At 43.2% G+C, this 14,156-nt stretch overlaps 1 protein-coding gene across 2 annotated transcripts in view; it reads right to left on the minus strand.

Annotated features, from left to right (window-relative positions):
• Positions 1–6,743: 6,743 nt before the first annotated feature.
• The window catches only part of PCSK5 (proprotein convertase subtilisin/kexin type 5), a 449,406-nt gene continuing 441,993 nt past the window's right edge, over positions 6,744–14,156 (minus strand). For both annotated transcript variants that reach the window (XM_032308751.1, XM_032308750.1), the window contains 3 exons: positions 13,900–14,000; positions 11,921–12,107; positions 6,744–7,448 (listed from right to left, as the gene is read on the minus strand). In XM_032308751.1, the coding sequence (XP_032164642.1) occupies positions 7,042–7,448; positions 11,921–12,107; positions 13,900–14,000 (695 nt within the window). In that variant the 3' untranslated portion in view covers positions 6,744–7,041. The remainder of the gene's footprint in view (positions 7,449–11,920; positions 12,108–13,899; positions 14,001–14,156) is intronic.

Below are 14,156 nucleotides of genomic sequence, written 5' to 3' on the forward strand. Positions count from 1 at the left end.
GAATCGTGTGCTTAATTTAAAGTCATTGCTAAAACATCATTAAGTTTTTCTTTGCTGGTGGAAACGAGCAAACAAGTCATTATTTTGTTGCCTCCTGATGGCATTGGAGTCGGGGAACTAATAGGGAAACAAGACAGGAATTTCTGATTAGGAGATTTGACAGAGAAAGAAATCAGAGGGAAAGATACGACCTAAAAAAAGTGGTGTGAAAAAAAAGAAAAAAAGTGGTGTGTTGAAGCTGGCTTGTCTGGGATTACAAAAGTCAGCTGTTAATTGTTCAGGAATCTTCTGAGTCAGTTGTTAGACTTGGCAATTATTAAAACTTCAGTTCTAAAACTAACAATTGAAGAAGCTGTATTAGACACACAGGTAACAGATACCCCCAACTCCTCACTTCCCCATCATGTTACATTTTCCGATCAGTTACACTCCCCACGGCTGTTTTTATCTCTCATGCCTCTGTATATAGCAGAAATACCGTAAGGATTTGCTTCTTCACATTTCTTCCAGGCTCCACATCAAGGGACATCACATTCGACCTTGAAATTGGCCACAATGGGTGTATTTACACCACAGAAACTGGCAAATACATTTTCAGAACTGATGAGATACCGTGAACTTTTTTTTTTTTTTTTACTTGCCCTGGGGTAGGGTGGGGCCTTCTTCCTGTAGGATGTGGATCCAAGATTATGAAAAATCTGCCTCTTTGAGGACAAGTCTGCAGTGAGAAGCGGCCAACACAGCAAAGGACAGAGGGGCAGTGGAGACTGTCCAGGACCTGCAGCCTGGGGCTGAGCTCATTGCCAGTAGCACCCGATCCCACCCTAGGCTTTTTGATCAAATGAGCCACTAATTTCCTTTGGAGTTGAAGCCAGTTTGGGTTGACCCTTCTGTAATTTTTAACTGAAAGCAGCCTCAAGGCTACAGCAGAATTTCTATTTGGTGCAGAATCCCTCTCCTAGCCAGAGAGGAGGCTCCACTGATTACCATAATGTAGAGAGAGGGGAATCCTCCCAACCTCCGTCTTGTTGGGCTCTGGCATTCTCATTGTTGTACAGACACATGTTTGCTCCACAGAATGATTTCATTAGCCTTCTATCATTTCCCTTGGCAGCTGGGATCAGCTCTTTTCAATGTACTCCTTTGTTAGAGTGGGAGACGTTCTTATTAGGTTATCTAACAGCCACACTGCCCTATTCTCTTCCTTGATAAGGGAAAACTTTCATTGTGGATAGCAAAGTCCCAGAAGATGAGTCATGAGTTTTCTAAACCCAACAAGGTAATCGATCTCATTACTCTTGATCCGATTTTTGCTTTCAAGCCTTCCTTACAGCTGAGTGTGGCCACAGGACCCAGTTCTGGTGTGTACTCTGAGTCCAGAAGGCCCAGACATATGTAATTATTTTTATACCAGGAAGCACTCAGTGAATATTTGCCTTTGTATCACTGCGTGTGTTGGTCACTAAGACAATAGAATAAACAAAATAGATGTCATTCCTTTTATCTTTCCTCATCTTTATGATTGGTTTTTGACCTTTCCCACCTGCCTTTTTTTTTTTTTTTTTTTTGGCCTGTGTTGAGAGCAATGCAGGGTAGACATAGGTAGCTTTAAGTGTGAAACCTCAAATACATCCTTAAATTTTGGTCATGTTGATTTATTACCAGATGTTGTTGATATGTGACGATCATCAGTTAGAATCAAAGCCTGTGCCAGTCACATTGACAGAATTCTTATGTTTCTCTCTGAAACGCAGTCTATTTACATGTATTACACTTTGGCGCAAAATGCCTGACCACTGTTTATTTCAACTGATGGCATCGAAGCTTGGGTAAGACACTTCAGTTTCTTTTTTCATGAACTCTGAAGCAGACCTCCTCAACTCTGAACAGATCTTGCAATGTCTCTTTCAGTATCAAATGTATGCAGTAAAGACCCAAGTCTTTATCTTGAGTTTAATGTGCTGACTTATGTATAGTTAATGTGTACGATTACCTAAAATAATCGCTTTCCTCCTTGATGCTCATAGCGCCTCTGGGTGAGATGATGCCCCTGAGCTGTGGACTCTCCTTCATGCTTCCCTGGCCTTACCGTCGGGTGAGTCGTCGTTTCGGCAAATTCCATGCAGTTAAAATGAATCTCCAAATGGGAGAGATCCAAGGATTGCTTCACTTATAAGCAGAGTGGTACAGCAGAAAAAAATAGGGACTGGAAAGTCCTCAACTCAGATCCCACCCAGTTGGACCACTCACAGACACACTGATGGCCCCTTGAGTGTCCTTTGGAAAAAGAGATCGTATTACTGCTCTCTAGCCGTTGTGTTGTAAAGATTAATTAAGATCAAATGAAAAAAGAGCCTATGACCGTGCCTGCACATAGAAGGCATTAAAAATGATAGTTGTATTCTTATGATTAATTATTTTCTCCCCAGCTAGATCGCAAGTTCCTTAAGGCCCAAGATCTGATGGGTTCCACTTGCTGGTGTTTCCCAGCATCTAGATGTTCCCCAGCATCTAGAACAATGCTGGGCGATTCTTTTTTTCTTTTTTAAGAGATTTTATTTATTGGACAGAGAGCACAAGCAGGGGGAGTGGCAGGCAGAGGGAGAGGGAGAATCAGGCTCCCCACTGAGCAGAGAGCCTGATGCGGGATTCGATCCAATGATTCTGGGATCATGACCAGAGCCAAAGGCAGATGCTTAACCAGCTGAGCCACCCAGGCACCCCATGGTTGATTCTTAATGTATACTTGGTAAATTAATCTTATCACTACTATCATCAGGAAAGTCAGACAAACTACTTATTAACTCCAGTGAATATTTTGAGGGAGATCTTCTACATTCTCTTTTTCAAATCAAGTCAAAGCACACATCTCCCCCTTGAAACACTCCCCCCACAGGCTCTAATTTGCAGTTACCTTGTACTCCTCCTGCTTAACCAATACCACCTCTCCTCCCCCTTCCCACTTAACCCTGCCCTCAATACCATCATCAATGTCCAGTTGTTTCATATATGTGAGTCCTGTCTTCCTAAAGCTCAACTCCACCAAGAGCTCCTGATTGCTTACCAAGTTCTGGGCACTGTGATAGGTTCTGGAAAGGGAATAGTAGCCGCCTCACAGAATTGAGTAGTAGGTACTGATACATGATATGAAAAACTATACACGGAGCATCTAGGTAGCAGAGAGGTGAGACTGTGATTCATCTTCAAGGTGGTCAAGGAAGACCGCCCAAGAGAGGTTTTAAGAAGGGAACATGATTTTAAAGGAAACTTCCAGTTGGTCAAGGTGAGGGAAGAATATGCTAAGGAGAGTGAACCATGTGTTCCCAAGGACAGGAAGTGCTAAGATGTGGTCCTGGGGAACTCAGAAGCAATTCAGGACAGATGGGGAATCTGAGAAATAAGGAGGGGTGGGCACTGCGAGAGCAGTGGCTGTCTTGCAATGTTTTGAATGTCAAAGTCAGCATGAATGGTGGGGAGCTCTGGATGCAATGGCCGGGTGGACCAGAGATCTGGTGGATCTTTGCTACAGGGATAGGGGATAAATTGGGAGAAAAAAAGGCTGAAATTCCTGAAAGAGGAAGCAGGAAATGTCCATATGAGAGAGACTGGGAACCTAACTGAGTCAGTGATGGTGGGGCTGACAGATGGTTTGGACTGTTCTTCAGGAAGAAGTTTCATAACAGCTATGACTAGCTCCAGTCATTGGAGGTAGATGGATAAAAAGGAAAAACAGCACTCTTCACAAACAACATTGTTGGGGCGCGTGGGTGACTCAGTGGGTTAAAGCCTCTGCCTTTGGCTCAGGTCATGATCCCAGGGTCCTGGGACTGAGCCCTGCATTGGGAATCTCTGCTCAGCAGGGAGCCTGCCTCCCTCTCTCTCTCTCTGCCTGCCTCTCTGCCTACTTGTGATCTCTGTCTGTCAAATAAATAAAAATCTTTAAAACAAACAGCATTGTTTTGTGTCTCTTACTTGGTAAATCAGAATACCAGGCCCACAATGGGCTCAGAAATAGGCTGTGAATAAGCCAGTCCCCTTGCATTTATCTGGTCTTGATTTAATTTGGGGTCCAATTTTTAAATTGCTGTCTATGAACTGGAACTTTCCAAACCCTTGCTCAGCCTCTTGGTGCATTTCCAGTCTATAAGGATCCTTTCAATATTTCCAAGTTATTTGCAAACAGAAAACCAAAAAGTGAGTTTGTTTTCCAACCACATATTTATCTTTTAGATATCTGTTAGCACAGTGTTCAAAAGAAGCCCCAGGATAAGGTGGCATGACCAAGAACAAGGAAGGAAAGATGTTAAACTGTACCAACACACAGCACAGGCCTTTTTTTGGGGCTCACACAAAGTAACAACACAGGTTTTTCTTGGTATTCAAGGTCATTTCAACCTAACTTAATCTTTAACTGTGTATCATAAACACAGATTTTTCTTGGAAAACCGTTTCCAGGCTATACAAAGAAATGTACAACTCAGTCTATCAGGGCTTCAGAATTACCAGGGAAGAAAACCAACACAGAATGAACAAAATTACTCTTGCTTAGTCTACATTCTGTAATTACCCAGGAAGGGATAAAGAAGTCTCCTATTGATATGATGGCTATCCTACATCCATTTTTATTTTCTAAGAATCAAAAAGGGCACTATCAGAACTTCAGATGATAGATTTGGAAGGGATGATTTTAAATGATCAAACTGTTGGAAACATGTGTGTATAAATACACATGGATTCTTAAGGTTTTTTTTTTTTTTTAAAGATGAGGTCAACAGTCTGTAGGCTGTTGGCCAGTCTGGACCATTACCTGATTTTGAACTTCCCCAAGCTAAGAATGGTTTTACCTTTATAAGTTCTGGAAGAAAAAAAAAAAATCAAAGAAGAACAGTATTTCATGATTTGTGGAAATTGCCTTAAGTCCAAATTTCAGCACCCATAAATAAAGTTTAATTGGAATGTGGCCCACCTATTTGTTCTGGATTGGCTGCATTAGTGCCATATGGCCGAGTTGATTGTTGTGCAAAGCCTTAAGTATTTACTATCTGGCCCTTTCCAGAAAAAAGTTTGCCAACCTTTGTTTTACGAGCACTCCCCTAAGAAACATGGAGGCCTTCAGTACTCTGAAGGCTTTTTCACTGAGATTTCCTGTGTCCGTGATACATTATGTTAAAAGAAAAGAAAAATGCATGAATTTAGTAAAGATAATATAGTTGCCATATCATGAAATAAAATAATAACCACCCTTTTATACTATATTTAGGTTGCTTCTTATTTTATGCCAGTATAGCATAGCTATTAAGTATATGCCCATCAGGGTCATTCTTTTTGCTGGAATCCCGATTAGCCTTCTGTGACCTTGGGCTCTTTCTTAACCTCTCAAAAGTCTTAAGTTTCCTAGGGGCGCCTGGGTGGCTCAGTGGGTTAAGCCGCTGCCTTCGGCTCAGGTCATGATCTCAGGGTCCTGGGATCGAGTCCCGCATCGGGCTCTCTGCTTGGCAGGGAGCCTGCTTCCCTCTCTCTCTCTCTCTGCCTGCCTCTCCATCTACTTGTGATTTCTCCCTGTCAAAAAAAAAAAAAAAAAAAAAAAAAAAAGTCTTAGGTTTCCTATAAAAACAGGGTAGTAACAGTACCTACCCCATTAAGTCCTAATACTAAGTGAAGTGACTTTTTTCTTAAAGGAATTATCTCGATACCTATAGGAGGTGTGCGATAAATGTTTTTATGAGCAGCATTGTCGTCTGAAAATGCCATTCTTTTTTTTTTTTTGTGGTCCCCTGCCTGCACTGCCTGTAACTTCTGCTTGGACAAGAAAATCCGTAAAACCTGGTTTATGTAATTTCACATGGTAAGAGCCCCTCTCTTTGTGTTACTGTTGGTAGACAATGGCCCAGTGCACAAACCTGAACCTGTACTTGACAAGAGCATGGACCAAGGAGAGCCTAGGATGTCTAGAAATGGATCCTAGCGATAGAGAGTGCTAGAAGGTTGGGCTAACACTAGCCAGCAGGGCTTTGGGATTTTCCATGTTAGAATCCTTTCCAACTTTTTCTACCGTGAGTTCTCAGGTCCATGACAGGCTCTCAATGAAAGCTACAAAGTTGTTTGTTGTTTTTCCAGAGTGGATGCAGTTCTTGTCATTTTACCCCCATTTATGTTAGGTTAACTCTACCATTTTTCTCTATTACTTGATGTCTTTAGTGGGTGTTTCCCACCGCAGAAGCTCTTAGAAAACTATGAGGGTGTAATGCTGCAATTCTTGGAAATGTAATGATTTCTGTCCTGCTGGCTTGCTGCTACCTATGTTCTGCCCGAACTTGCTTGTCCCTAGAACAGACTGGCTGTGGATGCCTGCAGAAGAATCAGAGCCCAGCGAGCACAGGGCTCCTTGGTTCTGATGCTGACTCCCTTTTCTTTCCTCATCTCTAAGTAGGTTGGGAACCCCTTTAGCCCAGGTAGTATCATCATCTCCTCAGGGGCAGTCTGGAGGGGAATGATAAGTAGCAGGAGGAGGAGGACCCTCTTTAGATGACCCAAAAAGAACCAACCTTTGCCTAAAGATGACACTAACAGGGGAGGAAGATTCCCTGAAACAAACAACTCTTTTGTCTCCCCATCCCCCACCCCTCAAATCATTTACAGAAATACCAGAATCCTAGAAGACAGCAAGTGTCTCCATAGGATAGCTGAGAAACAGAATTCCTAACAGAAACAAAGGTCCACTTTTTTTTAATCTCATGAAATGTACAAATCTCACTTTTTTTTAACTTCCTGTATTTTGATTATTTTGAGGGAAATCTCTCTGAATTTTATCCTTGTTCCTCAGTTATGGTTAACTGAGTTTAACCACTCAAAAGAAGAACAAATTATTTCAGCATTCTTACATACTCTTACATACTCTAGTTGGACTCATGGTTAAGAGACAAGACAAACACCCACACATCAGCCCAGTATATGGGGATAAAACCCCCAAACTATAACACTCACATGCATGCCTGTGAGTGGAATGGGGCAGGATTTCCCCATAGGGTGGGGGGCTCTTGTCTACTGGTAGGAGTAACTCTCATCATCATATTCCAACTCATCCTCATCATCATCATCTAGAAGCCCATACTTAAATTTCCGGTAAACAGTGCCATCTTGGCCCATGTAAACGATGTCATCATCATCATCCTCATCATAGTCCCGGTCCCTATACTCAATCACCTGATCCTCTTCAAAGCTGGTGTTCTCACTATGGCTGCTCTTATAGGAAACATAGGACTTGCTAGGGTTGGCCAGCTTCTCATAGCCGGCCTTCGCCACTGGCTGGACTCGGCCCCGCGATTTCCTCCAGACGATCACAGCTGCCCCGAGCAGAAGCACCAGCATAATGGAGGAGGTGATGAGCAGGGTTATCTTGGTATGTTCACTGGCAGGCCCAATGTCACTTGCTTGAAAGATACACTCCTCTGTTGGAAGAAGACCCCAGAGAAAGAGCAGAGTGGGGAAGAATGGGAGAGAAGAAAAGCAATGAGGAAAACTAGCTTCTGAAATAAAAAGCTTTGCTTTATCTTTGAAAACTAAAATGGCAGAATCATTACCTCTGATTTTCCTAGAGGGCACAACACTCTACAGAATTGTACCATGTACCTCCTGAGAGTCCCTGTTTGTGTCGGACGAGTTCAACAAACCCTTCTACGCTGAAGATCATTTGAGACATAGAGTCCCCTCACACCTAATGAGTCAGTCACCAGGTATCCAACCTGACCAATTGATTCTTCTATTTCCTTCTTAATAAAATACTCCATCTTGGACCGTGCTTCAATTACTGCTAAATGCTCTGTTTTTTGTTTCAACTCTGACTTTCTGTAAGACTGATTCCTTTCCTCAGGTACCCTTCAACCTGGTCCAATATTAAAGGGCAGAGAAGATTATAAAACCATTGACTTTTTTTTTTTTTTAAGTAGTCTCTATCTATGCTTAACATGGGGCTCAAACTCACAACCCCGAGATCAAGAATCACTTGTTCTACCTGACTGAGCCAGTCAGGTGCACCCAAACCATTGACTTTTAGAGTTGTGGGGGAGCCTTAGAAATTAATTAGGTCAGACTTCTGGAGAAGATAGTGGAGTATCCCATCTAGATAACATCCACATTAATGTAAGTAACCCAGGAAATGACCTGAAGACTGGCAGGACAGACTCTTCATAGCTAAATATAGAGAAAAGGTAAATCAGCTTGAGAATAGGATTTGTTTTATTATTTATTATTATTTTTTAAAGTAGGCTCCATGTGCCCAGTGTGGAAATCAACATGGGGCTTGAACTCATGACCCTGAAATCAGGACCTGAGCTAATTATCAAGATTCTGACACTCAACCAACTGAGCCATGCAGGGACCCCTGGAGATTTGTTTTAAATACCAAGTTGAGGGGCGCCTCGGTGGCTCAGTGGGTTAAAGCCTCTGCCTTCTGCTCAGGTTGTGATCCCAGGGTCCTGGGATGGAGCCCCACATTGGTTTCTCTGCTCTGTGGGGAGCCTGCTTCCTCTTCTTTCTCTGCCTGCTTCTCTGCCTACTTGTGATCTCTTGTCTGTCAAATAAATAAATAAAATCTTTAAAAAAAAAAAACCAAGTTGACTGACTCTAGTCAGTCAGAACGCAATGTGATGATACAAAAAAAAAAAAAATTAGGTCAGTCTGTTGCTTGACAGTTGAGGAAACTGAGACCCACAGAGAGGACATGAACTGTTGCCTGTCAGAGGTAAAAGCTTGTCTGTGGAGCAATTAAAATTTGAACCCAGGAATCCAGATTGCATGCTAGGGACTGGAGACATTTGGGCATACACTCTGACAACTGTGTTTTTGGGGTCATGCATTTCTGTAGCCCTACTCTGATAGGAAGAGACGTAACTTCTCAAAATTCTGACAACCAAGTTGAGGGATAGGATACTCCTGTATCATAAGGACGATTTCTAAAGTTGAGAACCCTGCCCCCTGTTGTCCCCCTTTTGTTCATCCACCAGTGAAAGAGTATGAGAGCACCGGGGAAAAAACTAGCAGGCTCTGTTGGATGTACAAGTTGAAATACAGGGTAAGTTTTCCGTAAGTGGTTTTTGAACCACCAGAGTCTGCCCCCAGGATTCTTCTATGAGATTCTAGGTGTATTATATACACTAGCTTAATGGATTTAATTCTGCTGCCAGTTATTTGAGGGGCCATTATTTTTGCTTATTACGTACTGGTCAATTAGGTCTGATTCACCAGCACTGTGTATTTATCCTTATTTATTTATTTATTTATTTATCTGACAGATCACAAATAGGCAGAGCAGCAGGCAGGTGGGGGGAGGAAGCAGGCTCCCCGCTGAGCAGAGAGCCCGATGCGGAGCTCGATCCCAGGACCCTGGGATCATGACCTGAGCTGAAGGCAGAGGCCTTAACCCACTGAGCCACTCAGGCGCCCCTCCCTTTCTTTTTGCTAGTGATAAATAAGTTGCCTGTTTTGTTCAAACTTTCATCCTCATGGGATTTTTCCCATCAAACAGAATTTCCTCTTCTAACATAATAGCACTATCATAATTGCCTTTGACATTAACAATATCAGCACAGAATTTTTCCCTGGAGGAGATATTAAAGCACCAGAGGGATGGATAAGCAATCTGGGTGTGGTGCTTGGAGAGAAATATGGCCTAGGGCAGGAGAATCAATAAAAGGTGTTTCGAGATTGTTTCAGGTACTAGGGCGCCATATGCAATCCTGTCTTTCTCTTCTCCAGGCTCAAGTCTGCAGAGTCAGGGTCAGCTTCTGTGATCTGGTTTCTTTGAAGGAGCAGAGTGTCTCCGTAAAAAAAAATGAGCAGGTAATCAAGAGTATTTAGACTTTTGTAGAGTTGTCCCAGGGAGATCTTCAAGTGCCACAGAAAGCCCAGGAAGGCTGACTAAACTGCTATTAGTTGGAACACTCTTGGAGAAACTCTGCATCCAGTGTGCACCCACTTCTGGTTTCATTTAAAGCCACTGATGTAATGAGGGTTATTATTCTTAGCTGACGTAACGTGGGTATTAGGCAATCAGGCCCTGACGGTGGTTATGTATGAGAGGCTGTAGAGACCAGGTATTTGTGGGGGTAGGAAAGCTAAAAGAAGGAAATCATTCGTTTTTGGAAAGATGATTTTAGAATTTAATTGAAAAAGCTAACAAGGAAAATTTTTTAAAAAATGGTCAGTAGCAGTATGGGTCGGAGCTTTTCTTCACTTATACATGGACAGGTTCATATAAATATGATGTCTTTTTGTCAGGCCAGGATATATCTGAACCCCAAGGGAATGATCTGCTTCTGGACTAGAGAATGTATTTTAAGAGGAAAAATATATAATAATAAACACATAAATACAAAAATTTTATAACTAACTAACTAAATAACTAACTAAATATTTGTCTATTTATTTATTTATTTATTTATTTATTTATTTAAGAAGGAATCACTCCATTTGGGATCTTTCTGAGTTTGTGGCCTGTGAAGCCCAAGTACCCATATACATATGGATGGGGTTGGGAGAAGGAGAGAGTTGAGGGCCTGGGAATTGGTAAAAGGAATTTTGTTTCCTTTTAGCCTTTGTCGAATGTTCATTTTTAAAATGCTTTAAGTCGGGGCGCCTGGGTGGCTCAGTGGGTTAAAGCCTCTGCCTTCAGCTAGGTCATGATCCCAGGGTCCCGGGATCGAGCCCCGCATCGAGCTCTCTGCTTGGCAGGGAGCCTGCTTCCTCCTCTCTCTCTGCCTGCCTCTCTACCTACTTGTGATCTCTCTCTGTCAAATAAATAAAATCTTTAAAAAAAATAAACAAAATGCTTTAAGTCCCTAAGGGGAGCCCCAGACTTGGGCTAACTTCCATAGAATGAGTCTATAGCAGAATCAAGGTAACACTGACAGCAGCTTCTTTGATAGTTGATTCTTTTCCTTCCCCCTCCCCCCCCCCTCGCCCAGGAGAGAAGAATAGAAAAGAAGATAGTAAGTTTATAAATAAGAGACTCTAGGGGCACCTGGGTGGCTCAGTCTGTGAAGGGTCTGACTCTTATTGTCTGCTCAGGTCATCATCTCAGAGTCATAAGATTGAGCTCTGAGTCTGGTTCCACGCTCAGTGAGGGGTCTGCATGAGATTCTCCCTCTCCCTCTCCCCTCATTCATGTGCCCATGTGTGTGTGTGTGCGCGCTTTCTCTCTTCTGTAGAATAAAATCTTTTTTAAAAGATGAGATTCTAGACCAACTCGCGTTGTCTTAGAGGTGGCACGGTAGTGGAAAGAATGCAGGCTTTGCAGTCTGAAGGACCTACAGTCTAACTCCAGATGAGCCCTTAACATTGTGGTGGACTTGAACATGCTAATCAAACCCTTTGAATCTTGGTCTCCTCATCTGCAAAAGGGGATTAAGAATACCTACTTATAGGGGTGCCTGGCTGGCTCAGTAGATAGAGCATGAGACTCTTGGGGTCATGAGTTAGAGCCCCAGGTTGGGTGTAGAGATTCCTTTCAAAAAATATACTTAGAGGCACTTGGATGGCTTAGTTGGTTAACTGGCTGACTCTTGATTTCAGCTCAGATCATGACCTCTGGGTCTTTGGATCAAGCCCCGAGTTGGGTTCCACACTCAGCAGGCAGTCTTCTTGAAGATTCTGTCTCTCCCTCTCCTTCTGTCCCTCCCCTGACTTGTGCTCTCACACTCTCTTTCTGAAATAAATAAATAAATGTTTTTAAAAAAATTTTAAAGGATCTACTTCTATGAGTTGATGGACAGAAAGTTTTAGGGATGGTAAGCACATAGCAGGCATTCAATAAAAAGATCACTCTATTTGTTCTCCAGAACTTTCTATCCTCTCTCCCCTGTGCTCTCATCCCCTTCTGGAGTCTAGGCCCTTCCTCTGCAGGCTGCTCTTCCTCTCAGCTCACCTGTGGTGTTCCGGCAGTCACAGCAGTCCTGGGCATTAGAGGAATCGGACCCATTACAGCAGTGTAGGCAACGGCCGTCATCCACAAACAGCACCAGGTTGGCAGGGCACATGGTACAGTTTTTAGTGCCAGGTCCCTTGCATTCCACGCAGCTCCCATCACATTTTTCACAGTTAAACTTCTCCCCCTGGTAAGAACAATTGGGAGATTCTTTTTGAGTGTGGAGGAATCAACAAGGCACTGGAGTTCCCAGGTGGGAGTTCCATCTTGTCTCCATGAGGAAGGGAGGCATGTAGGGGACAGAAGAAAGACAGCTTGTTCTGGGTCCACTTTCACGGTTTAAGGTGAAAGACCCACCTGGCTGCACTTGGGGGAAACCACTGCTGGGTCTCTGCATCTGAGATCCTCTGGTAACAACAGTGGGAGAACAGGCTTCTAGAACCGCACAAGTTACAGAACAGACAGCTCATGTGCTGTACCTGGTCAAGGACAAGTTGTGTCTGGCTCATTATGAAATGGACCTTCACCCTTTATAAAATTTTCAGTTCATTGCCCACATTTCAAAACTGGGATATTTCACTTGTAAATCAGTTCCTAGTTTCTCTTTAAAAACTAGACTGTCAACACGGTCATCACTCCCACATGGCAACAGCCCAGACAGCTGAGGGGCAGGGACCCTCTTTTTGTGCTGTCCTAGTTGAGAGAATCCCCAGCACCTTGCTCCAATGTCACCAACACAGGTGACCCATCAAATGCCACGTTTCATCAGATCTGCCCTGGGGTTTTCTTTGACCTGACACCTGCACTCATTAGTCCACTTGGCCTCTGTGCTGTTAGATGCCGCGTGTGACCCTGCCCCATCATAATATTTGTGACTGTTTAGCTAAAACAGTAAAATAAAAGATAAGGAGAAAGTGGCCTCCCTCCTGACAAGAGGCTGCTTCAGTGGTGCTAAAAATGTCGATGTCTTCCTGTTTTACTTCCGTGCTTTGGAAGGGTGGTATGGTAGAAAAGAAAGGAATGGAAATTGCCTTTGTTGAACCTTTGAGCACATTTCAGGTGCTGATAGGGTCCTGTCTCAGCTGTGATTGTCTTACCAAATCCTGGGTTAGCTGTCAGGACCCCTGGGTTCAATATCCCAACTTGGTTACTTACTACCCAGGTGATCATTCGCAAATTATCTAATCTCTCTGAAATTGAGGAGTTTCTCCAAGGTGGAAGGATGAAAAGTGAACTCCTATGTGAATACGTTGGGTCATGTTAACTTCACCGTGGAGAGATTTGCTTAGTTTCTACTGGAAGCACAAGAAGTTAGTGAATTCAGAATTTCCCTGGTTTCTAGGCAAGGAAATGAAATATATCTCTCTTAATACACTGGGCAGGGTGGAGGAAATGGAAGGCCCACAGCAGTTGTGTAGTTTTGACATTATTCAGGCATTTCAGGTCAGATAGCAGAGGAGTAGGAGAGAAGATATTTCTTCTTTCTTTTAAGATTTATTTATTGGGGGGGGGGTGTTGAGTGGGGAAGGACCAGAGGGAAAAGGAAAGAGCATCTCAAGCAGACTTCACACTGAACGTAGAACCTGACCTGGGGCTTGATCCCAGGACCCTGAGATGATGACCCTGAGCCAAAATCAAGAGTCCGATGCTCAACTGATTGAGCCCCCAGGCACCCTAATATTTTTTTAATCTCTGATACAATATTCTTAAGTGGCACCGAAACTTTTAAGATCATGAGCAATGAATGTAGAGATAAATCTGAGGTCCTCATTATCTAACTTCCCCATTATTTATCTTAGGTCATCTCAGTTGCTTGGAGATGAAGGCTACAGGTGGGTAGCACCCTTCTGTGATGCGGTGGTAGAAGGTTATAAAACTAGAGCAAGCATGGGAATTGTAAGACTTCCTGATTTTCCCAGAAAGACCTCCCACACCTCTGCAGAAATGGAGGAGGGCACAGCCTGCCCAGCTCTCAGTACCTCTCCTACTCTGTATTCTCCCACCAGACAGTCTGAGGCGCAGATTCCTCCAGCCAGATGGTAGCTCCACACACAGGATAAGCAATTAAGTGCTCCTTTTCCTGAAAGGAAAAAAAAATAAAGTGATCCTAAATTATGAGGGCTGACCTTAGATTTCAACTTGTCTTGGGTCCAAAACTCTTAGGAGCAAGGAACATGTCAAGCAAATTGAAGTAGAAGGATGGATTGATTGAGGAGATGGGGGGGTGGGAAATTCT

Source organism: Mustela erminea, chromosome 12 (assembly GCF_009829155.1).
Source record: "Mustela erminea isolate mMusErm1 chromosome 12, mMusErm1.Pri, whole genome shotgun sequence".
NCBI classification, from domain to species: domain Eukaryota; kingdom Metazoa; phylum Chordata; class Mammalia; order Carnivora; family Mustelidae; genus Mustela; species Mustela erminea.